Consider the following 25,259-nt stretch of genomic DNA (forward strand, 5'->3'; position numbering starts at 1 on the left):
CACTCTAATTCAAACAAAACATTCCCTGAAACTGACATTATCAAGATACTTGATTTCTTGATTGACAACATATTTTGTGGTTTTGCTTTAGTTTAATTCAGAGCATGCTGATATAATTATGTAATTAAAATCTACATAGCAATCCATCTGGTATCCATACTGTTTATTTGCATTGATATATTTCCTTTTGTCAGATCATGTTTTTTACTTACGACGTCTGACAAAATTAGAAATGTATAAACAATATCTGTATAGCGAAAGTATTTGGTTGGGTTTTAAATTCATTGATAACAAAATCAATCATACCAATAAGAACAATATTCAAAGAAACAAAGACTGCAGTGTAGAGTTGGTACCTTTCTAGAAATTGTTTATTTAAAGGATCGATAAGGTTACCCGGATCGTACCTAAATTTGCTTGCTCGATAAACAACATCACCGCACAAATTCAGATGTGATATCCCGTTTGTAATAAGTTTTCTACGGTTTCAGCCAAGCTTTCAAACCATATCTTTGTATCAGTCTATGCAAAAATTCAGTAAATGTTTTAAGTAATCCTTGACTTAATAATTTACCAGTAAACATAAATTACGTTCAATGAAATATAGAACATAGTCGCTACAGACACAGGCATAGCGAAAGATTTGTGTTATATCAACAACATACGATAGGACCAAAGGAACCTCACTGTCCAAAAAAGGGAAAATTATAATAGGGAAAGAAAAATCGTCCCTTTTGTTGTTAATTTTTGTTTATAGTTTTCTGTGTAAAACTGAAATATATGAATCCAGGACAGGAGAGTTATCGCTGTATATATAAGATTTATATAGTGTAAGTTCCTTTGGGTAAATATCGGCAGTATATTTAAATTATTTAGGGAAGAAATATCATCAAGATAACAGTAACACTGACGAAGCTTTACCATTAAGTTTGGATTTACATATTACATATTTAAAACTAGCTGTCAGAAAGTAAACGAAATTAATAAAACTTTAAATTCTCACTGACGATGAGGCAAACATCCCGGAGAGAACAATGATTACCAGTGACTTAATAAAACTGAAGTCGGGTGGTTGTTAGATTACGATCAGTACAATATTTTAAATTTCGTTTGTTTAGTATTAATCGTTACATAGCGTTCTTATTAGTTTTTGTTAGTCCAGTTGAATATTTTATGCAAGTTCAGAACAAATGATTTCTTTTAGAAGCAAAGTCGATAATGAGATTTTAAAAGGACATTTCGGATAATAATTTGTATTGATATGTAAAACATACAAGTCTAAAATAAGATGACGGTTTATTTGTACTCGGCACTGTGATCCCCTTGCGTGACAGTTATAACATTAGCCATCGCTTAATACTGAAAAATTTCTTTAGATAGCAACAATAAATTCCACAACAATGACACATGTCAATTTTCTTTTCAAAGGTAAAACAGTGCAGTATATCACAGCTATGAAACTAAATCTATCTTGTTTTTTTATCATAGAACGATTTTTAAATCCCTAATTACCGGGTAAATGACAAGATGATTTATAAAAATATTTCTAGTGAAATAAAAAGTACAGCTCTAATAAGAAGATTTCCGTCTAAGCTTTTACACAAATCCGTTTAATGTCAAATAATCTGCATTATTTTATTGTTTTCTATCCTATGCGTTGGTATTTTTGAAGATGCGATTCAAATTTCAAAAAATCAAATCCTATTTTAAACGGACATCAAAATAATTATTCCATTGATGGTTAAGTTGATAATTTTTCCGCAACTCATGTAAGGAAAATGTATGCATACAGAATATATTATATGGTAATTCCATTACTGCAATTTCCGAAACACAAAACAATGTATATGACACTTTGCTTGCATCTTGCCGGGAGACAAAAAATATTCTTTTACATAAAAATCCATGAATTAACACGAGATGAGCTTTGCTTCTTTCGACTATTTCAACATAAAAAAAAAAGAGTCTACTTTATTATGCCTTTTCAACCTTTTGAATTATATAAAAAAAAAAGCATATTAATTCGAGATATGCAAAGTGCCGGTCTTATCAATGTTACATAATTAATATACTCATTACAGACTAGAGATACAGTTGTGTATTGGAATCTTGAAAGATTGGCCCGACATTACAAATAGTACGTTCTTTTGCGAACGGTGTTGAAAATAATCTCTTCGAGTGTACTGAGAAAGGTAAAACCCGAAATTAAGTGAATAATCAAAAACATTATCTAAAACAAACTGTCAGCCTTTTAAAATGTCAATCATTTGAGGTATAAACCGATGAAAAAATATTTTAAACTGTATCCCAACAAAATATTAGATTTGCTTTCAATTCTTAATAATATTCTGTTCAAAATTGAGCTGGAAGTGACACCACCTCCCCCATCTAGTACATGTAACACTATACAAGTAGTGAGGGAGGTAGATCAAAATTAATTCGCCTTATATTTAATATGTTTGACCAAATTTTTATGCAAAACCACTAGTAGTGTTCTTCATGTGTGTAAAATTCGCTAGATAGCCATGAGGTCGTATAGGATGAGGTTGACAGATGGACGAGAGGCAAGATGTCTCTATACCCCCAAAAAGAAAAAGCAATGTGTTGAAATAAAGGCAACAATTGTATACCGCTGTTCAAAAGTCATAAATCGATTAAGCGAAAACAAATCTGGGTTACAAACCAAAACAGAGGGAAACACGTCTACTGTAAGAGCAAAACAAAGGAACAACAGAAACACTGAATTACAACAAAATTAAACGCCATATTACATAGAAACGGACTATTTGATAACAGCTGCCATATTCCTAGCTTGGTACAGGAAAAAGATAATTGTTAAAGAAGTAAAAGATACTACTTAATGGTCTCACAGTTCCGATAAAGAGTTACATATCGCATTATATATTGTCAGTAATCCAAACGAGAATCACGGCTGAACAAAATATCTTAAACATAGAATTTCCCAATAGTTGTTAGTTACCGACATGCAGTATATATAAATATCAGTTGTATGTCGTCTCTCGTTGGAATAGTAGCTTACCCTGTAAATAAACCACCAAAGAAGTAATGTTTATACAAACGCGCTCAAATTCAATATCATCTGGTTATTTTCTGCATGTCATTCAATATTAAAAGTTAACATCAAGTAACAATAAAAAGAATATCCTATATATAGTAGAACTATCGTTTTTATATTATTGCAAAAGGTGAAACAACATGTCTTAGTTCAAATTACATGTTATTCACATATAAATGCGCCTTCCATTGATTTTTCAACAATCATGCCATTGGTATTGGTATTATTCACCAATGCACAAATATTCTGATGTGTCTAATGCTAATGAACTTGGTTGTGATGGAAGCCAGTTGTAATATGATATTACAGATCCATCATCCTATTTCCATGTTAACTCTGACAGGAGATGGGTTCCCTGGAAATATATCCACTGAGAAATGTCAAACTGGTCTGAAAAAGAATCGCACACATATGACAAAAACTTAGCATTAAATTACCAACTTTATGAATGAATATAGTTTTAACACCTGTCTTTTGTTGTAAACTGTCTTTTCGGTATTTTGGTCGATTGGATGCTGCCTCATTAAAGTATACACCTAATCTCATTCGATTAAGGTTGTGTAGTAATACACCTTAAAGTACGGCAGCTGTCTTTTTCTCTATTTTCATCGTAATCAAACATCAACTTGATTAACTGAAAATGCAGTATTTGAAGTATTGTTTTAGTAATGGCCTTCATGACAAATATAGTGAATATAAGATTAATATAATACAAAATTATCAGTACAATATGTACAAATAGAGAACCGTTGAAAAGAAATAAAAATTACAAGACAAAGAGATAAAAAAAAAAAAAACACCAAAACCGGTGATTAACTCGTGTGCTTCGGAAGTTCCTTCTTCACTTATTGTGCCTGTCGTAATTAGGGTTATAAGTCGTTGACACAGATATGCAATGCTGGTCAACAAAATTAAAAGGGCAGTCCATAAATTATTTAAGCGGTTCGTTGCAAAATTTTTCTGACTCAAGAAGGTATAAAACCCGCGAAAGGTATAGACAGATGACAGGAGCTAACTATTTAGGTGTTAGAACATTATTTTGTACAAGAATAACAATTACCTATTTATTGATATTAATAAATAAAAAGATTTTTGCAACCTCTGGTTAACAGACCATTCCTCAATTATCATGGTTATAACTTGAAAGCAGTGACTAAAACATATTTTCCCTTGTACTATATATATGATTTGACCAAGCTAGTACAGCTAATTTAATGAAAATCAAACAATTTAAATGTCGACTAACTGACTAATGCAGCGCAGGTACTTGGACAAAACATGACTAGCAGGATCCGTTAATTCTTACAGAGAACCTGATATCAACCCGATTTCTATTCGATTAAAAGTACTAGGCCTTCAGTTTTCTATGTATTGTATTTGCCTAGACAGTTTTTCCTCAATTTATGACTCTTTTTTGTGTTTACCTTAAGTTGAAACTTTTCGCCTCTTTTTAGACATATCAGATGAAAATAGAATGCATTCTCATACTCAATGGTCGGGGAACATGATTGTCTATACATAAGACCCTTTTTCGATTATCAGCACTTTAACGTTTGTATTTGGCTTTGGATTTTGGCCTTGAGCATCACTAATGAATTATAGGTCTACATGAGCACCTGGGTCCGTGTATATTTGCGTCCATTCGTTTTTCATTTTGAAATATCAAAAACAAAAAACAAAAAACAAGACTGTTTTTCATTTTTCGTTTTTCATTTCTCAAAAACCAAAACGAAAAACAAAAGTGTTTTCATTTTTCGTTTTTGATTTCTCTAAAACCAAAACGGAAAACGGAAGTGTTTTCATTTTTTGTTTTTGATTTCTCTAAAACCAAAATGAAAATCTAAAGTGTTTCCGTTTTTCGTTTTTGATTTCACTAAACAAGAATTTTGTATTTAATTTTAATTATTTCTCGTTTTATAATGTACAGTGTTTTCCTTTCTTGTTTCACAGTCATTGATAGTAAATAATGCCAATGTAAACACCCCGGTGTTCTTTCAACATGATGTAGACAAAATAGACCGCCTGACTTATGATTTGAAATACGGTGATAAATGAATCAAAGCCTTTCAAATTACCTTGTTTTTATCTTTAATAAAAAATAAATTATTATATTTAAATATTAAACGAATCATAAATTTAAATTGTACAATATAATATTATATAAAGATGGTACAAATAAATAGATTGATTACAACACCACATTAACAGGGGAGGTTACTACTTTTAAAACCTTATAAGAAAACTACCCCTGTCGTTAAAGTATACATGCACAGTCACTGTGGTTATCAGATCTTTAATCGAAGATAATGTCGACGGATGCAAAAGACTTTATCAATCTGAACAATAAGGGTGTGTGATCTTTACTTTTAAATTTAGAAAGGCTGATCTCAGATGATTAGAAATCATAAACAAGGTCCATTATACGAACATTCAGGACGGTAATGTGTTTTGCTTGATCAGTTGATTGAAAAACAAATTTACGCAATTTTACAATTCAAACCGGGATTAGCATTCAATCATTTTGCCATTCGGAGCCTACTCGGTATTAGTTTTGCTTGTTTTTAAAAGCTATATGGTGACCTTAACTAGAGCCTGGGTGTGGATGGGGGTTTATGGAATAGAGAATAGTGGGCAAAAAATATAAATAATAGAGATAATGGACCAAGAAATAAAAAAAAAATAGAGTAATGAGGTGTTAAAATATAAAAAGAATAGAATAATTGGCAAAAAGTATAAAGAAATAAACATGATAAAGAATAGAGAAAAATGGTCTGAAACACTGATTAAAGAATAGAGAAAATCGGCATTGAAGACCCATTGGTGGCCTTCGGCTGTTGTCTGCTCTATGGTCGGGTTGTTGTCTCTTTGACACATTCCCCATTTCCATTCTCAATTGTATAGAATATCAAAGAATACAGAAATGAAGAACCCCATATCCAGACCATCATCCTAGTTGCCTAAACCAACGTTAGTTTGTTTCCGGTAGATTGATATTGGTTATCATACGTTTTCTTTTTATTTCTATGCCTATCAATTAAGACATGAGCTTTCATAATTTGCCAGCTTATTACATTATAAAAAAAGACTTAAGCCGAACATCACTCTGGATTTTTTCTCAAGTGGACCTCAGCTACCTACCCTACCACACCATTACCGAAAAGTTAATAAAAAAAATCTACGGCGATACTAGGTGCAAAGGGAAGTTGGGTAGCTGAGGTCTACCGGAGAAAAAAATCCAGGGTGTTATTCGTCTTAATTTTTTGTTTTAAGTAGGTCCAAAGTTGGGGTCCGCGGACACCCAACCCCACCCTTACCGAAAATTTAATAAAAAAAAATTCTACGGCAATACTTTTGTCCGCACTAAGACAAAGGGAAGCTTAGTAGCTGAGGTCTACAGTAGAAAAAACACTTTTTCGGCTTAGTTTTGTTTTCAAAAGTAGGTCCAAAGTTGAGGTCAGATACCCTACCCAACCCTTATCGAAAAGTTAACAAACAAAAATTCGATGGCAATACTTTTTTCCGCACTAGGTGCAAACGTAAGCTAGAGACCTAGCGCCTACTTGATCAAAATTCCCAGTTTGGGTTTAGCACGGATTATTTTTTAAAGCTAATAAATACTTTCCTTGCCCACCATACTTTGAGTACAAAAAATAAACCTTTCGTCCAATCATAAGTAAGCGAAATCCACTATTTCAGAAGTAGAATGTTTTGTCAAAACAGTTTTGTGTGGCAAAAAAAAAGTTAAAGCACTTTTCATGAACGATTTGACAGGATGCCGAGAATATGGAAAGCTATTTCTCACAATAGTGCAATTTTGCCAACATTTTAATAATTTCATAATTATTTACGATTCTACATACACTCAAAAGTGTTGACTATTTGAATTGTAAAGCGTGCAGCACGCTGTGTGATGTATTGAACGCGATTTCTATTGTATTTATATAATTAATGAACAAGAAATGAAATTTTGAAATTCATTGAATAGTGTCTTTGACTGCTTAATTATATATTAAAAACTGATAATATAGTGGTTATATATTAATAAAAACATTTGAAGTACGTTTGAATCTTATGCAACATTTGGGTTTATATAAACATCTGAAAACTGGCTGCTAGCGAAGTGGCTGCTAGCGAGTGGCTGCTTGCTTGAACCTGGTCTCACAAACTCATCATTTTCATTCACGTCTTCACATTACAGGTGTTAATAAACGTTTAGTAAATTATGTCAATGTGAAGAAAATGACCTGTATTATGCCAACAACTGGTTTTAGAATTAATTAGTTTATTTCCGTTGCAAAGACCTTATAAGTGAATCAATATTAATACAAAAATATGTCATCTTTAATGATTCCTCATGGGGTTTTTGATTATGTGATTACTTGGCCGGTTTATTTTTAGTGATTATTTGATTACTAGACCAAATATTTCATGATTATTTGATTATCTAGGACTGTATTTTAGATTAATTGATTACCAAGTTTAAACAATAAATTTGTGTGTATAGCATACATATGAAATTTGGCTTGAAAGACGTTAATTTTTTTTCGCCTCGCTCCGCTCGGTAAAATTGTTAAGAATTCAGCCCGAAGATTGAACGCGTTTGTCCAGTAATCTTAATAAAACTCATACAAAAAAGTTATATAAGTCTAACGAAATCAATGTCAAGTGGACCGTAAATTGCGGTCAGAACTCAAATTTAGAAATTAGAAAGATCATATCATATGGAGCATGTGTACTGAGTTTCAAGTTGATTGGACTTCAACTTCATCAAAAACGACTTTGACCAAAAACATTAACCTGAAGCGGAACCGACGGCTGAACGGAAGAACAAACGGACGCACAGACCGAAAAACATAATGCCTATAAATGGGATATACATTCACAAAATGTGCTGAAATTGAATGAAGGTCTTGTAAATCTCAATGAGACCATAACAGGCATATCCAAATAAAGTTCCCTGAAGTCACAAACAACTTCCCTCACTTGTAGATCTATTTCCACTACTTCTGCAATATTGTATTTATCAATAATGATATAAATAGAAATTGTATGCATGTAAATTAAAAACGATCAGGGTAAACTTATCAGTCATTTAAATAAACTTATTTTAAAAGGTTACCAATTGAACACTGTAAATAGATCTTTGAATATTGTTTTTATTGGTATAAATAATAATTTTGCTATCAGTAACTTAAAATTATACTACATATTATTGTTATACACATCAAGGTACTACAATCTGTTGATACCTATGATTTGGCATTGCACAAGGTCATGTCTTTCTCTGACTGTTAATGACGTCTTTACACTAAATCCATTGGATGTTGGATGTGTACTGATTGATATTTTAGTCTTTGTGTTGTTCTGTAACAAAACTCGTCCCAGGTTAACGGGAGGGTTGAGCGCTCACTTGCATGTTTAACCCCGCCACATACTGTATGTTTCTGTCCCAAGTTAGGAGCCTGTAGTTCAATGGTTGTCGTTTGTTGATGTCTGTCATATTTGTTTTTCGTTTTATTGTGTTATAAATTAGGCCGTTTTTTCTCAACTGAACTGTTTCATATTTTTCATGTCAGAGCCTTTCATAGCCGACTATACCCTACTGGTTTTTTTCTCATTGTTAAAGGTAGTACGGTTGCCTATATATAATTGCTTACATCCACTTCATTTGAACTTTGGGGATAGTTGTCACATTGGCAATCATACCACATCTCCTTATTAAAATGTTGAGGTTGAGAAATTTGTATTTCTTAGGAAAGTTCCAATGTCTACCTCCCAGGTCACACAGTTTTAATTGGATATTTTCTCATTTTGCTGTGCCCTTGGATTTGTGTTTAAGGCCAACCAGAACTTACTGCCTGTTGGTGGGTAGTTGAAGACCATATGGTAAGCTCTAGGTGTCTTTTTATACGACCGCAAAAAATTTTTGTGGTCGTATATTGGTATGACGATGGCGTCGTCGTCGTCGTCGTCGTCGTCCGAAGACACATTGGTTTTCGCAATCTAACTTTAGTTTAAGTGAATGGATCTCTATGAAATTTTACCATAAGGTTCAATACCACAAAAGTAAGGTTGGGATTGATTTTGGGGGTTATGGTACCAACAGTTAAGGAATTAGGGGCCAAAAAGGGGCCAAAAATAAGCATTTTTGTAACTTCCAGACATAACTTGTGTGTTAGTGTATGGATCTCTCTGACATTGTACCACAAGGTTTCATATCACACAGGGAATGCTGGGATTGATTTTGGGGGTAATTGCCTTAAAATATTAGCAATTAGGGGCCAAAAAAGGGGCAAAAGACAAGCATTTTTCTAGTTTCAGGACAATAACTTGTGTGTAAGTGTATGGATCTTTATGAAATTGTACTACAAGGATCCATATCTCAAAGGGAAAGCTGGGTTTGAGTTTGGGGGTAATTACCTTAAACGTTTAGGAATTTGGGGCCAAAAAGCGGCCAAAAAACAAGCATTTTTCTAGTTTCCAGACAATAACTTGTGTTCAAGTGTATGGATCTCTCTGAAATTGTACTGCAGGTACCATACCACAAAGGGAAGGCTGGGATTGAGTTTGGGGGTGATGAATCATAAGGGGGTTCAACAAATTTAGGGGGGATTTTTTTATTTTCTTTAAAATTTTCCATTTTAAATTGGTTATTTCTGATTTATATATAAAAGCAAATAATAATGATATGGTTTGAATAGGTAAATTTAAAGGTAAGTTCTTAGACCACATTCATTCTGTGTCAGAAACCTGTGCTGTGTCAAATATTTAATCACAATCCAAATTCAGTGCTGTATCAAGCTTGAATGTTGTGTCCATACTTGCCCCAACTGTTCAGGGTTCGACCTCTGCGGTCGTATCAAGCTGCGCCCAGCGGAGCATTTTATTGTGTATAGTATATGGTGATTTGGTGATGTCTTCATGCCATTGTCCCATTACTTTATATAGACAGCTTATCAGTCAACCATATCTATCAAAGACGACAAATGATGGCCAAAGCTCTCCTGGCCTTTTGTATAGTCAGGCGAGAAACAAGATATAAACGGACTTGGCTTGGTATACACATGTATATTTAGTAAATTCGTATAAATTCAAGTCAAATTAATATTTCAAAACAACAAAAAAATATAAAAGTGTAAAAAAAAATTGTTTTTAATAAATCTTTAAAATATTATTGTGTTTGTGTGTGGCCATGGATAAAGGCATGCTCTTCAGTCTGGGTTAAAAAAAATATTGACTTCGGGTACAAATCCCTGCCCCACCCCAGAGAATCAAATGGTTGCTTCCTTGTGAACAATAGAGATTGAAGATGTTGAGAATGAAGATCAGGTAATAATTTTATGTTCTGCGGCGACGTTAAAGGAACACCAATCAGTCAATCGATCTTTATGACTATGGCTTCAGTTGTGTAATATTCCTTGTTGTAAAAGATCCTTTTCTGCTTTGTGTAGACTTAGTAGACTTGGAATAGATCTACGATGACTAATGAACGGTCGTGTATGGTTTGGCAATTTTACATGCCTACCGATAATAAAATTGACAATGGAAATGGGGAATATGTCAAAGAGACAACAACCCGACCAAAGAGCAGACAACAGCCGATGTCCAGATATGATACGATGCTACCGGACCCAGAAAAAAATGTCCTTTTTTCAAGGAAAATTAAACTGTTACAGTATATTAAAGAATACAAAACTAGCTCTCTTTTCTGTAAATACAAATAAAAAGCTGACATGGGTGAGATTAAAGCTAGAAATCCCAATCTCACAATTCACTTTAAAAGACCATATATAGATACAAGAAGATGTGGTATGAGTGCCAATGAGACATTTCTCCATCCAAGTCACAATTTGTAAAAGAAAAACCATTGTAGGTCAAAGTACGATCTTCAACAAGGAGCCTTGGCTCACACCGAACAGCAAGCGACAAAGGGCCCCAAAATGACCAGTGCAAAACCATTCAAAGGGAAAACTATGCAACGGTATAATCTATATAATAAACAAGAAACGAGAACACTTATGAACCACATCAACAAACGGCAACTACTGAATATCAGGTTCCTGACTTAGAACAGGTGCAAACAAATGCAGCGGGTTTAAACGTTTTAATAGGTACCTAATTCACTCTTATACGAAACAATAATGTAACATATGACCTTTAATATTGAAGGGCTAAACTTGCATTGAGCCATGTTTAGGCCCTAACATAGAAAATAAAGAGATGTGCATGGGACTAAATCGCACACAATACATAGAAAAAATACAAATAATCAATAAACAGGGCTTTTATTCCTGTTCTTCATCTTGAAAGTAGCTGAAGGGTCTTCAACGAGGAAAAGAACCATTCATACCCTGAAAACAACAGCCATACACTTGGCTATGTGGATTACAATGTTTTGCTTTATCCTACACCCTGGATTTTTTCTCCAGAAGACCTCAGATACACAGCTTCCCTTTGCACCTAGTGCGGACAAAAGTATTGCCGTAGATTTTTTAATTAACTTTTCGGTAATGGTGTGGTAGGGTGGGTAGCTGAGGTCTACTTGAGAAAAAATCCAGAGTGATGTTCGGCTTAAGTCTTTTTTTATAATGTAATAAGCTGGCAAATTATGAAAGCTCACGTCTTAATTGATAGGCATAGACATAAAAAGAAAACGTATGAAAACCAATAACATTCTACCGGAGACAAAATAACGTTGGTTTAGGCAACTAGCATGATGGCCTGGATGCGTATTTCTCATTTCTGTATTCTTTGATATTCTATTCCATTTTTCTCTATTCTTTAATCAGTGTTTCAGGCCACTTTTCTCTATTCTTTATCATGTTTATTTCTTTATAATTTTTGCCAATTATTCTATTCTTTTTATATTTTAACACCTCATTATTCTATTTTTTTTTTACTTCTTGGTCCATTGTCTTTATTATTTATATTTTTTGCCCACTATTCTCTATTCCGTAAACCCCATCCACACCCAAGCTCTAGTTAAGGTCACCATATAGCTTTTAAAAACAAGCAAAACTAATACCGTCGCTCCAAATGGCAAAATGATTGAATGCTAATCCCGGTTTGAATTGTAAAATTGCGGAAATTTGTTTTTCAATCAACTGATCAAGCAAAACACATTATCGTCCTGAATGTTCGTATAATGGACCTTGTTTATGAATTCTAATCATCTGAGATCAACCTTTCTAAATTTAAAAGTAAAGATCACGCACCCTTATTGTTCAGATTGGTAAAGTCTTTTGCATCCGTCGACATTATCGTCGATTAAAGATCTGATAACCACAGTGACTGTGCATGTATACTTTAACGACAGGGGTAGTTTTCTTATAAGTTTTTAAAAGTAGTAACCTCCCTTGTTAATGTGATGTTGTAATCAATCTATTTATTTGTACCATCTTTATATAATATTATATTGTACAATTTAAATTTATGATTCGTTTAATATTTAAATATAATAGTTTATTTTTTATTAAAGATATAAACAAGGTAATTTGAAAGGCTTTGATTCATTTATCACCGTAGTTCAATTCATAAGTCAGGCGGTCTATTTTGTCTACATCATGTTGAAAGAACACCGGGGTGTTTACATTGGTATTATTTACTATCAATGACTGTGAAACAAGAAAGGAAAACATTGTACATTATAAAACGAGAAATAATTAAAATTAAATACAAAATTCTTGTTTAGTGAAATCAAAAACGAAAAACGGAAACACTTTTGATTTTCATTTTGGTTTTAGAGAAATCAAAAACAAAAAATGAAAACACTTTCGTTTTCCGTTTTGGTTTTAGAGAAATCAAAAACGAAAAATGAAAACACTTTTGTTTTTCGTTTTGGTTTTTGAGAAATCAAAAACGAAAAATGAAAACACTCTCGTTTTTTGTTTTTTGTTTTTGATATTTCAAAATGAAAAACGAATGGACGCAAATATACACGGACCCACCTGGTTCATTAAAATTGTTATTGTTAACGTTCTTATGTGTAATAATCAAAATAATTTATGTCAGTCTGCAATACGTTATCCTATTAATCTGCTTTCTATTGTTGACAGACCGACATATATATTGATTATCAAAAAAGCAATAATTTTAGTGTCTGCGTTATAACTCAAAATATAAAACCTTAAAATATTCAAAATTCTAAAAAGGACTAAATAGGCGATGCCATACGGTGGTTACAAATAACATCAAAAAATATAACTTGAAACAATTACAACATATATCAAGTTTGACAAAAACTACATAGGCGATAATTACGAAAACATACTTACTCAGAAATGTGACAATGTTTTGTTGTTTTTCGTCTGAATCGATTTCATGAGTTCTCCACCTTCTGATTCACATATTCGACTGTAATTTTCGTACCTCAAGGTATTATCATATAAATGGACTTTATAGCAACTGTTGAATACTTTTCTAAAAACATTACCAGCAACATCCGGACATTTTTCTACGAAATTAAGAAAATTCCAATCATAAGATGGCGTTCAGTATTGATAAAATAAAGTAAAATAACAACACATTTTCTTAAAATCCCGTTAAAATAGGCCTACATCAATACCTTTTTTACATTATTATATAAATATATATACTGTAGTTGTTTGCTTGTACAAAATTTATACTCGATAAGTCAAGACCGTCAACCAAATCAAAAGAACAAACATAAGCACGCACTAAGGAAACATATTATTACTTCTATTTGTCAATAATTTAATTGAGTTTTTCAAGATCAGACTCTTTATATAAAAAGGGTCATTTTCGTTGTCAATATAATGAAATTTGATGCGACTGTCATACAAGTGAGAGGTTTAGCTAGCTATAAAACCAGGTTCAATCCACCATTTTCTACATAAGAAAATGCCTGTACCAAGTCAGGAATATGACAGTTGTTATCTATTCGTTTGAGCTTTTGATTAGAGACTTTTCTATTTGAATTTTCCTCGGAGTTCAGTATTTTTGTGATTTTACTTTTTGCAGAATCCGATCCTTCCACGAATTTAAGAATAGTGTTTTTAAGAATATTGAATAACAAGTAATCGTTTTCACTATTGTGCCAACCCCTTATTTTAAGTAAAAATGAAACAAATACGAATAGTCGGCTATAAAAGGAACGACATGAAACATATGAAACGATTCATTTGAAAAAAATAACGGCCTAATTAATAACAAAACAATTTACGAAAAACAAATATGATAGACATGTCATGTCTTCTTTGACTGTCCATGAAGTTAAAACACTAAATCCCTGGGATGCGTTTTAGTAGATTTTTTGTCTCTGATGCATGATTTTTTATTATTAATTGTTTTTGGCTTTTAACTAGCTTTCAGTAAGTGCGAGTACTCTCAAATCGTACTTTCGTGTTAATTTGACCTGTTGATAAAATTGGTAATGTATTGTTGTTATTCAATGTTTACTTATTCAGTGTTATATCTAGTCTCACTATTTTTTATATATACCACCTTTGATAATTGTTTAGTATGACGATAAATTTTCACATTTGTTCTCGTACTAGGAACAACAAAATTATTTATTTTGAAAAAAATATTTCCGTACTCTATGTATTCCTTACAACCCCTTGTTTTATAAATTTTGTATTTACATTGTGTAATAGATAAAATTTATTCGTTTAGTGTATGGTCACTTGCTTTTGTTAATATGTCTCTTTTGATTGTCTTTCTATGTTGTGATGTTACACTATTGTTTCAGGTAGGTTGAAGGTTGGCGCATATTAAGCTTTTAAACTCGCTGCATTTGTTTGCACCTGTCCTAAGTCAGGAACCCGGTGTTCAGTAGTTGTCGTTCGTTGATGTGGTTCATAAGTGTTTCTCGTTTCTCGTTTTTATATAGATTAGACCGATGGTTTTCCCTTTGAATGGTTTTACACTCGTCATTGTTGGGACCCTTTATAGCTTTTTGTTCGGTGTGAGCCAAGGCTCCGTGTTGAAGGTCGTACTTTGACCTATAATGGTTTACTTTTACAAATTGTGGCTTGGATGGAGAGTTGTCTCGTTGGCACTCATACCACAATTATGAACCAATAACAACCACTTAGCAACATGTTCCTGACTTGGGACAGGCACATATAGAATGTGGCGGGGTTTAGCAAGTTTGAAGGCGCTCAAACTTTCCCAACCTGGGACAGTGATGTAATGGCACAACACAAGAACGAACTATGCAAAACAATAAACAAAAACAAGTTTAAGAAACAGCAAAAGACGACAACCACTCAATTACAGGCTTCGGACTTGGAACAGGCACATATATGATGTGGCGTTGCTAAATATGTTTGACGACGCCAGCTTTCCTCTAAACTGGGACAGTGGTGTATCAGTACAACACATGAACAAACTATCAAAACTCAGTTGAAAAAGGCTTAACTCATCAGATCGATATAAACAAAGCAGAAAATCATCTAACAGAAACACTCACACGGACGTGGCAAGTTATTTATACATCCCTAAATACAAAATAGACACAACGTACATATCTTAGAGTACTCGCAGTTACTGACAGCTAGTTTAAAGTCAATAATGACTAAAAAAACATATATCTTAGAGTGACTTAAATATCAATCAGTACACATCCAACATCCAATGGATATAGTATTCAGACGTCAGAAGAAAACATGGCCTTGTGCAAAGCCAAAATATAGGTATCGACAGATTGTATTACCGTGAATATACATGGGTATGATATGCATAACTATAATATTGGTATGGTTTTAATTTACTGATAACAAAATCCATATTTGTCAATAAAAACAATATTCAAAGATCTAATTAAAGTGTTCAATTGGTAACCTTTTAGACAAATTTTATTTGCAGGATTGATAAGTTTACCCGAATCGTACCTCTATTTCTGAGCTCGGTTAACAGCATAACCGTAAAATTTAGAATGTGCTGTTCCGTTTTATTTATTTTTTTTTTGTGTACAGTTTACCGTGTAAAACTTTAATATCTAAATCTAGGAAAGGACATCTATGGCTGTCAATATTTGATTTATTTACAATAAGTTCTGTTGGGTAAATTTCGGCAGTATATTTCGAGAATTCTTGATAATTTAAGGTAAATATAGCATCAAAACAACGGTAATTGTTTTTGAATTTATAAATTAAATGTAATTTAGACGAGTCTTTACTGAGTGTGGTCATTAACTGTGATTCATAACAGTACAGGAACAAGGCTGCTATTGAATGGGTACAATTAGTGCCCATACGAATACCTACAACATGTTTTCAAACTTTTTTTGCCAAAACGTAAATAAAAGTTGTCAAGGAGACATTTTACAGCATAACTCACCTAATCACACTTCCAGTAAATATATCTAGCAAGTGTACATTTCCTATTAGAGAAAGAGGCTTCATATAAGGTGCAGAAAATGAATATGCAATCAGATTTATAAAACAGCAATTTGATTTAATAGGAAAACTTGTGCTTTTTAAGATTGTTTGACAGTGTAGTATAACGTGTGGAAAAGTCTCAACTGCAAAACGAACCAAACCGACCATCAAAAGCACGTAATTTATCTAAAATATAATTAATAAGCATATTCAAGAAATCATATTTGTACATCTATTTGTCAATAATTTAATTGACTTTTTCTAGATCAGACTCTTTATATGAAAAAGGTCTCTTTTCCACGAGTGTAAAAATAGTGTCTTTAAGAATATGGAATAACGAGTAATCGTTCTCATTGATGTGCTAAACTATTATAATAGAGTAAAAAGAGAATAAAAAAATACGAAGGGTGCATTGAAGGAAAGCATACACGACGATGGATTAAAGAAAAACATGCAAACAGAGACTAACAACATTAAACACAGGAAAGAAAAAAAATGAACTGTATAGGGAGAAAATATATGGTGTTTTTTTTTTGTTTTTTTTTTTTGTGTTTCCGGCACATCATTCCGATCACACCTACTTTTGTCATATTAAACTAAATAAATAAATCAAAGAAGAACCATCAACTATTTCTGCTGAACAATTAGATGTCGTTGTTTTTATCTGACACGTCACAACAAAATTATCAAAAGCTAATCTTCAACAACGTGCTATTCGCTGCTATTGGTAAGTTTTCACAACAATTACTAAAAGTTAAGTAAGCATTTCGGACAAAAACACAAAATAAAAAATATTCCTCACCATTAAGCACAAGATAATAACTCCATCCAATATTGGTATATTCTTGTGAGGTAGGTTGGACTATGTAGTAAATAGTAACCCCTATACACTCCTTTGATCTTTTGTGGTAGTAGATAGACATGCATTCATCCATAACACCGCACTGTAACGAACATTTAATCAAACTTTGATTTCTCAACACTATTTTATTTGCATTCATCAACCAATATTTTAAATACAACAGCTGATGTTTGGCATTATAAGAAACAATATCATGATTATAGAAAACAGTCACGTATGTTTATTTTTGTTCAATGGCTGAACAGGTGATGATTACGCAATTCTACAAAACACGTGATTTACAGAATTTTAGATTCTCTCGAAGAACTTTAAACACAACACATGTTAAACTTAAAGTGTTTTTTTTTTCAATAAAAGTTTATAGATGAACGTTAGTTTTCATGTTAAAACTGATGTTCTTCACTCCATTTGATTTTGATATCAATAATTTTTCAAACATTTACGAATGTCTTAATAAAAACGCAAAACGTAATACATAATCTAGGTCTTCTTGATGTTTGAGTGTCCTCTTACGTTTTTATTTCTCGCCTCTAGATTTAATTCAGTTAACAATCAATTTTTCTAGTACTCGATACGCAGCTGCACACATATTTATAACTTAACTCCTAATGAATTATTCACCAAAACTTTCCTTTATTCTTTCAGTTATTCAATACTTTGTTTTCAATAAAGGCATATAGGACTTGTCTTTTAAAAAAGAAACAGTTTCCTATAATCTTTTTGTAAAAGAAGAGTCAATGGTTTCTACTGTTAGAATTGTGTTTTCCTGTCCAGTCTAGTAATATGAATAAGCAAATAACTAAAGTATTCAAATACTAAACTATTAGTTTTTTTAAGCTAATGATGACAAATGATGAAAAATTTAAGAAAAACATCTGTACTAAGATATGTTAAACTTACGACAATATTCATAAACCAAGGAAAATATGCCTATCAAAACGCTGTTTTGCAAAGTGGTTTCTTCGTTTATGCAGTGTCGTCTGTATGTTGATAAAATCATCGTCGAATATGATAGAAAATGTTGCCGGTGCAAACCAAACTTAGAAAGAAAGATCGTACTGCATTAGGAAATATTAATATATCATTAGCTTGTGATTTTTACTTCCTTTCAAAATGACCTTATTTTCCAGTGATGTTATAAATGTTCTACATTTAATTCCGTATTACTTTTAAAGTAGTTTACTTTGCATGCCCTTTCTTTACTTTAACGTTAACTTGTTGTCACCGTGAATAAACGTGAACAATATCATGATTATAGAAAACAGTAACGTATTTTTATTTTTGTCCAATGGCTGAACAGGTGATGATTACGCAATTCTACAAAACACGTGATTTACAGAATTTTAGATTCCCTCGAAGAACTTTAAACACAACACATGTTAAACTTAAAGTGTTTTTTTTCAATAAAAGTTTATAGATGAACGTTAGTTTTCATTTTTAAACTGATGTTGTTCACTGCATTTGATTTTGATATCAACAATTTTTCAAACATTTACGAATGTCTAAATAAAAACGCAAAACGTAATACATAATCTAGGTCTTCTTGATGTTTGAGTGTCCTCTTACGTTTTTATTTCTCGCCTCTAGATTTAATTCAGTTAACAATCAATTTTTCTAGTACTCGATACGCAGCTGCACACATATTTATAACTTAACTTCTAATGAATTATTCACCAAAACTTTCCTTTATTCTTTCAGTTATTCAATACTTTGTTTTCAATAAAGGCATATAGGACTTGTCTTTTAAAAAAGAAACAGTTTCCTATAATCTTTTTTTAAAAGAAAAGTCAATGGTTTCTACTGTTAGAATTGTGTTTTCCTGTCCAGTCTAGTAATATGAATAAGCAAATAACTAAAGTATTCAAATACTAAACTATTAGTTTTTTTAAGCTAATGATGACAAATGATGAAAAATTTAAGAAAAACATCTGTACTAAGATATGTTAAACTTACGACAATATTCATAAACCAAGGAAAATATGCCTATTAAAACGCTGTTTTGCAAAGTGGTTTCTTCGTTTATGCAGTGTCGTCTGTATGTTGATAAAATCATCGTCGAATATGATAGAAAATGTTGCCGGTGCAAACCAAACTTAGAAAGAAAGATCGTACTGCATTAGGAAATATTAATATATCATTAGCTTGTGATTTTTACTTCCTTTCAAAATGACCTTATTTTCCAGTGATGTTATAAATGTTCTACATTTAATTCCGTATTACTTTTAAAGTAGTTTACTTTGCATGCCCTTTCTTTACTTTAACGTTAACTTGTTGTCACCGTGAATAAACGTGAACAATTGACAACTATATCATTGTCTTTTTGATTAATAAAACAACAATTACCAATTACTTGTTATGCTTTTTATAAAAATGGATAAAATACCAATCATGTAAGATGACATGTCTACCTGCCGACTTTAAACATCATCATTTTAAACTCTTCAACATTCCTTCAACATTAATGAAAAATATGTTTACTCATAATACGTTCTGCTTGTTTAACAATGTCATAATACGTTCAACGTTAAAAATGTATTGTTTGTTTTTTAAGAGCTAATAAGATTGAATTTGCCGTTTCCGTTCAATATTGGTTTACAAGTGATATGTTTAGGTCATAGTTGTTACACCAGGGTAACTCTTTTGACCTTTTACGATCACTGCTTTTGGAATTTCACAATATATGTAATCATGCTTCTGATTTTAAATAGCAAATGTATTATAAATTTTAGGTTAAATACAAATATTTTACTGGAGTGAAATATTCCGACTTATTTTTTAATAAGAATGGTTACCTTGACAAGAGATAAGAGCACAAATACCCTGTGAAAAAAATGAGGATCACATTCGTAGTGTTAGTTATAATCAAGAAAATCCAGTATAATCAATTTGCTTTAAAGGAGATTATACAGTAACAGAATCCAAAGTTTCGCTCTCAAACATTATTTAAAACATTTCAAAAGAGATGACACAAAACACCTTTTACTGATAAAATGAGGTTGAGAATTGCACCTATTATAGTCGTAGCTTAAACAAGTAAATCATCTCAGCACACATTATACGAATAGTTTCATTCTAGGTCAAATTCGAAATATTACATAGTATTACTCCTATCTGCATATCATTTAACTCAATAAATTTTTAATTTCATGAGAATTTTCAGCATATTCAGTTTGCAACTGGATTTTGTAACACGACATGTAACAGATTAAAATGTCAGTTCACTGTACCGTTGCAAGACGAACATATGATGATGATTATATCAATGTATGATTTATTCCCTTTATATAAGTAACTATAACAGTATTTGACAGTTTTTTTTTATAATTTTTTTTTATTTTCATAATGAAACATGTGAAATTACATACTACAGTATTAGACACAAATTATAAAAAATTAAGTAACACTTGTAAGATCGATCAAGTCATAAAGATATAATAAGAAATAGATATTACAATTGATTTTGTTAATTAAAAGCTGCTTCTAACAAATACCACTTCTGATCCATTTTTACTTTTTGTGCAGGGGTTAAGAAACATACTGAGTATTTTTCTATATTAATTCAATATTTTGAATATTCTATCCCTCCATATTTTGTGGGCAATATGTTCTTACATCTACATTTGTATATATAGTATTTAGATAACCAAGAAATATTATTAACTGTTTTACTGTTGACAAAATCATCACACACACCTAAAATGACTTCTTTTGCACTGAAAGACAAGATAGTGTCATAATTTCTTATTTGAAAGTTGCTAGCCTATATAAATCATTACAATTAAATCATTGGATAGCATACCTATGATGATCATCATCATCACGATGGTGGTGAATATATGTTATAACGTCCTCGTCTTTTCCAATGAATTACGATGATGCTAATATATATTTGAATCATTTTATTCATAAAAGTAATGCATTGTCTTTCACGATTTTATGACATTTTGATATGAGTATATATTTTTCTGTAAAGCTAGTTCAAACTGATAAATGTGGGCAAAAAAACTGTAGATTTATTAAAATCATAGATCGCAATATCACAAAGTGCCTGTTGAATCAACTGGGGAATCTTCACCAAAGAGAAGGATCCAACAAAACATCGTTACCACTTGCACAAGAGAAAGAATTAAAATAAGAAAAGAAATATAACCACGTTGATAATTTGTTTAATATGATAATATCAACTTATTTAACGGTCATTTGTCACTATTTATATTTCAGAAATGATGAGTGAGTTAAACATCCTTATGATGTATGGACAAGGATCAATTCACTTTCCAAATTGATGAAATTTGGAGTGTGAATATCAATTATATCGCTTACATAACTTAAGTATTCTCGATAACAAATCTCTCATCTTGGTGTTCCTTAAGTTTTTACATAAACTGTAATTTTGAACAGGTAAGTACGAAATCTATAATTAAAAGAGCACATCTGTTCTTTGTAATTATATCTGTCACTTAGAAGTATAGGTTCCCCACCAACTGAACAAAATTAGGCTAAAAAATAGTTATCTTCATTCTTTCGTTTATTGTCCTATTATTTCATGTTAGGAATTTTTTACACCTGAACAGGTATTTATATACAAAAAGATGAACAGAAATAACATATTCTATAAAAACATGCTACTATTCTATACAAGAGTGCACACGCCGAAATGTCTTGACCTTTGATTTTATGTTGATAGTCCTCAATATAACGTTTTACTACAAGTATCTAATAAACTTAACATGATCAAAGAAAATGATGCCAAGGTCAGATGGACCACGCCAGAGTACATGTACATCTTACAATAATTCCATACACCAACTATAGTTTGCCTAATGCTTATAGTTTTCAAGAAATAGACCAAACCATGAAAACTTTATTTTGACCAAAGTACCATGAAAATGAGTTCAAGATCAGATGATAACTGCCAGACAGACATATACATCTTGCAATCATTCCATACATCAAATATAGTTGACTTATTGCTTAAAGTTTAAGAAAAAATAACATTGAGCAATCAATCGTAAAAATAAGGTCAAGGTCAAATAAAACCTGCAAGACTGACATGACCAACGTAAAATATAACCGTACATCAAATGAAGTGACCTATTGCATACAGTATTAGAAAAACAAACCGAAACACAAAAACTTAACTTTAACCACTAGACATTGAAAATGAGATCAAGGTCAGATGACACCTGCCAGTTGGACCTTACAATCAGTCCATAGACCAAATATAGTAGACCTATTGCTTATAGTATCTGAGATATGGACTTGATCACGAAAACCTAACCTTGTTCGTTAATCAATGAAATGAGGTCGAGGTCGAGGTCTAGGAAAACTATCTAAAAAGCATGAAGACCTTGCAAGGTACGCACATACCAAATATAGTTATCATATTACTCATAATTAGAGGAATTAAGATTAAAAAAATCTTTAATTTTCTATTCAAGTTATCACTGATCTATGAACATGAGGTCAAGGACAATGGACATATGACAGACGGAAACTTCATAACATAAGGCATATATATACAAAGTATGAAGCATTCAGGCCTTTTACCTGCTGAAAAATTAAGCTTTTAAGTAGTTATTTAACGTCGTCGTTAACGCCACCGTCGCCGCCGCTGCCGAATCACTATCTCTGTGTCTCAGTTTTTCTTTGACAGAAGTCGCAGGCTCGACAAATACTATTATAAAATCAGTGGAATAAATAAAAGAGTTTATTTAAATAAAAGAAAAAAGCATTGCCCTCTCGTTATTATTTGCAACTAGTAACTGATTGGTACTTCTATTATAATACAAAGACAAGGGATGGAAAAGACCATTACTGGCTGTAAGTATTTCTTTGTGATATTGTCCATCAGCAGATATGACTACTACATTGGTAGATAACCTCCCTACCACGTATACTTTACCATCATTGTCTACAGAGATCCCAAACGGTCTCTTTAGAACACTTTCCTTCTCAAATGTCCATTTTACTGTGCCTTGTAAATCATAACATGTCACAGAGTTGGTTATGTTATTTGTATGGTAAATTTTGTCATCAAATGTAGCGATGTAACACATTGTAGGAAATTCCTCTCCGACTATAACGCTTGTTGAGTTGTCGTTTGGATTAAAGCACTGTATTCCTTTTTTATCTGCTGAGCAGATGAGTTTGTTGTCCATTACTGCTAAGCCGTGATAATATGATTCAGCATATATTTCTTTCTTAATTTGTTTGTTCTGTAGGTCAATTATTGTAATGCACTTTCCATTATTACCTGATGTTATAGCTAGCGTGTTGTCTTCACTGATGTAAGATATATCGAATGCTCTATATTTTGTTTTCACTTCAAAATCTTTTGATCCGTCAGTGTTAAATACTCTGACAAGATTGTTTAAGGTCTCCGTAAATGCGAATCTACCATCGGGTAACATGCAACAACCCCATTTGCAGAATCCCGTATTATCTAAAGTGATATCTAGCTTCAGATTGACATTTTCGACTGACCTTGATGAGCTCTGCTGAAGCACCATTTGTGCTTGTTTGTCTTTCCTCCTTGTGAAGACAATATCACATGGTTTCGTCTCAATCGTCAATTCCCCTAAACTTTGGGTCTCGGAGCTGAACCTTTGTATGCCGGTATTAAATTGATATGACATATTTGTTTCTTTAAAATCTGCAGTTTTAGACATGGATTGCATGAATTGTACTTTGTTTGAAACTTCTATTTCTAGCTCCTTCATAGCAATGAATGTCTGGAGATCTGTGTCAAGTTTCTTGATTTTCGTAATGTTCCTCTGGCATTCAGCTATTTCATTTCCTTTTTCCTGCAATAAAATCAGCGAATGACAAATGTTCATGTTTTCTTTTTCTCCAGCTGCATTTATTTCATTGATTGCGTCGTCTTGTATTTCATCTAAATGCTTGTTGATTGTTTCTCGGGTTTGCTTGATTTCATGCAAAATATGCCTTTTTCTCTCAGATGACGACGTAAGGTTGTTCTCTCTGTTCTGCCGGATTTCATTAATACTGTCACCGAGTTCTACTAACGAATGTTCAATTTCATAGAAGGCATTCGATGTTTTTATATTTTTGACGATATCAGCCAATTTTGCGAAATCTCCGCATTCGTTGTGACTTTCAACAATACATCTACCACAGCAGAGGCTTTCATGCTTTTTACAGTAAATTATATAATTTTCGTTATGTTTGTTACAGTTTTGGGCTATTTGGAGATTATCACGTGGTAATTTCTCGTATTCAGTTATTGGTACAGTGCTATGGTTTAGTGTTCCATTCGACATACTGTGGTGTTCTTGACATTTTAAACAAAGTCCTTCGTCACATTCTTTACACCAGGTCACTGATAGTTCTGTGATATTATGGACATTACACACACCGCACACTGGCGTCGTTGATGCCATTTGAAAACGATAACTAGAAAAAGGAAGAATAAGCAGCGTTCAATAAAAATAACTATATTTTACTATGACTCATAGCTGATCGGTAGACGATCACCAACAACTAACTCAACAGATTTGGTTGATCTTTGTGAGAGTTGCAATGACAATGGTATCCGATATATCTGTTCATCTCTATGTACGTCGGTAGAATGGTAACAAGTAGATTTTAAATTATTGTTAAAAAAAAATTAAACACTTTAAAAAAGGTCTCAAACTAATTCTGTTTACAGCGTATGCATAGTCAATGCCTCACTTTAAAACGGCCAAAAATAGTTACGAAAAGTTGTTTTAATACTTTATGTTGTCAAATACAGCTCTGGTCTCTGCTGCATTGATCAATTGTAATACTCTTAACTGTTTTAAATCAGAAATAACTGATTGGCATAGTTTGTGCAGTGACCATATTGATATGACGACAAACATGGAAATATAAGTGATTATTTGGGGGAAATGTTACGAATATGAACATTATAATGTCACTGAAAAATGGGTTTACACAGGGCTCTGTATAGAGAAAACTTGGTTACAACATTTTT

General features: G+C 32.3%; 1 protein-coding gene across 1 annotated transcript in view; it reads right to left on the minus strand.

The window, feature by feature from the left end:
• The window catches only part of LOC127705021 (uncharacterized), a 183,771-nt gene that overhangs the window by 156,822 nt on the left and 1,690 nt on the right, over window positions 1–25,259 (minus strand). The window contains exon 2 of the mRNA XM_052209266.1: window positions 23,888–24,697. Coding sequence (XP_052065226.1) covers window positions 23,888–24,684 — 797 coding nt within the window. The 5' untranslated portion in view covers window positions 24,685–24,697. The remainder of the gene's footprint in view (window positions 1–23,887; window positions 24,698–25,259) is intronic.

The sequence above is a fragment of the Mytilus californianus genome, unplaced genomic scaffold, assembly GCF_021869535.1.
Source record: "Mytilus californianus isolate M0D057914Y unplaced genomic scaffold, xbMytCali1.0.p SCAF_6, whole genome shotgun sequence".
Taxonomy (NCBI): Eukaryota; Metazoa; Mollusca; class Bivalvia; order Mytilida; family Mytilidae; genus Mytilus; species Mytilus californianus.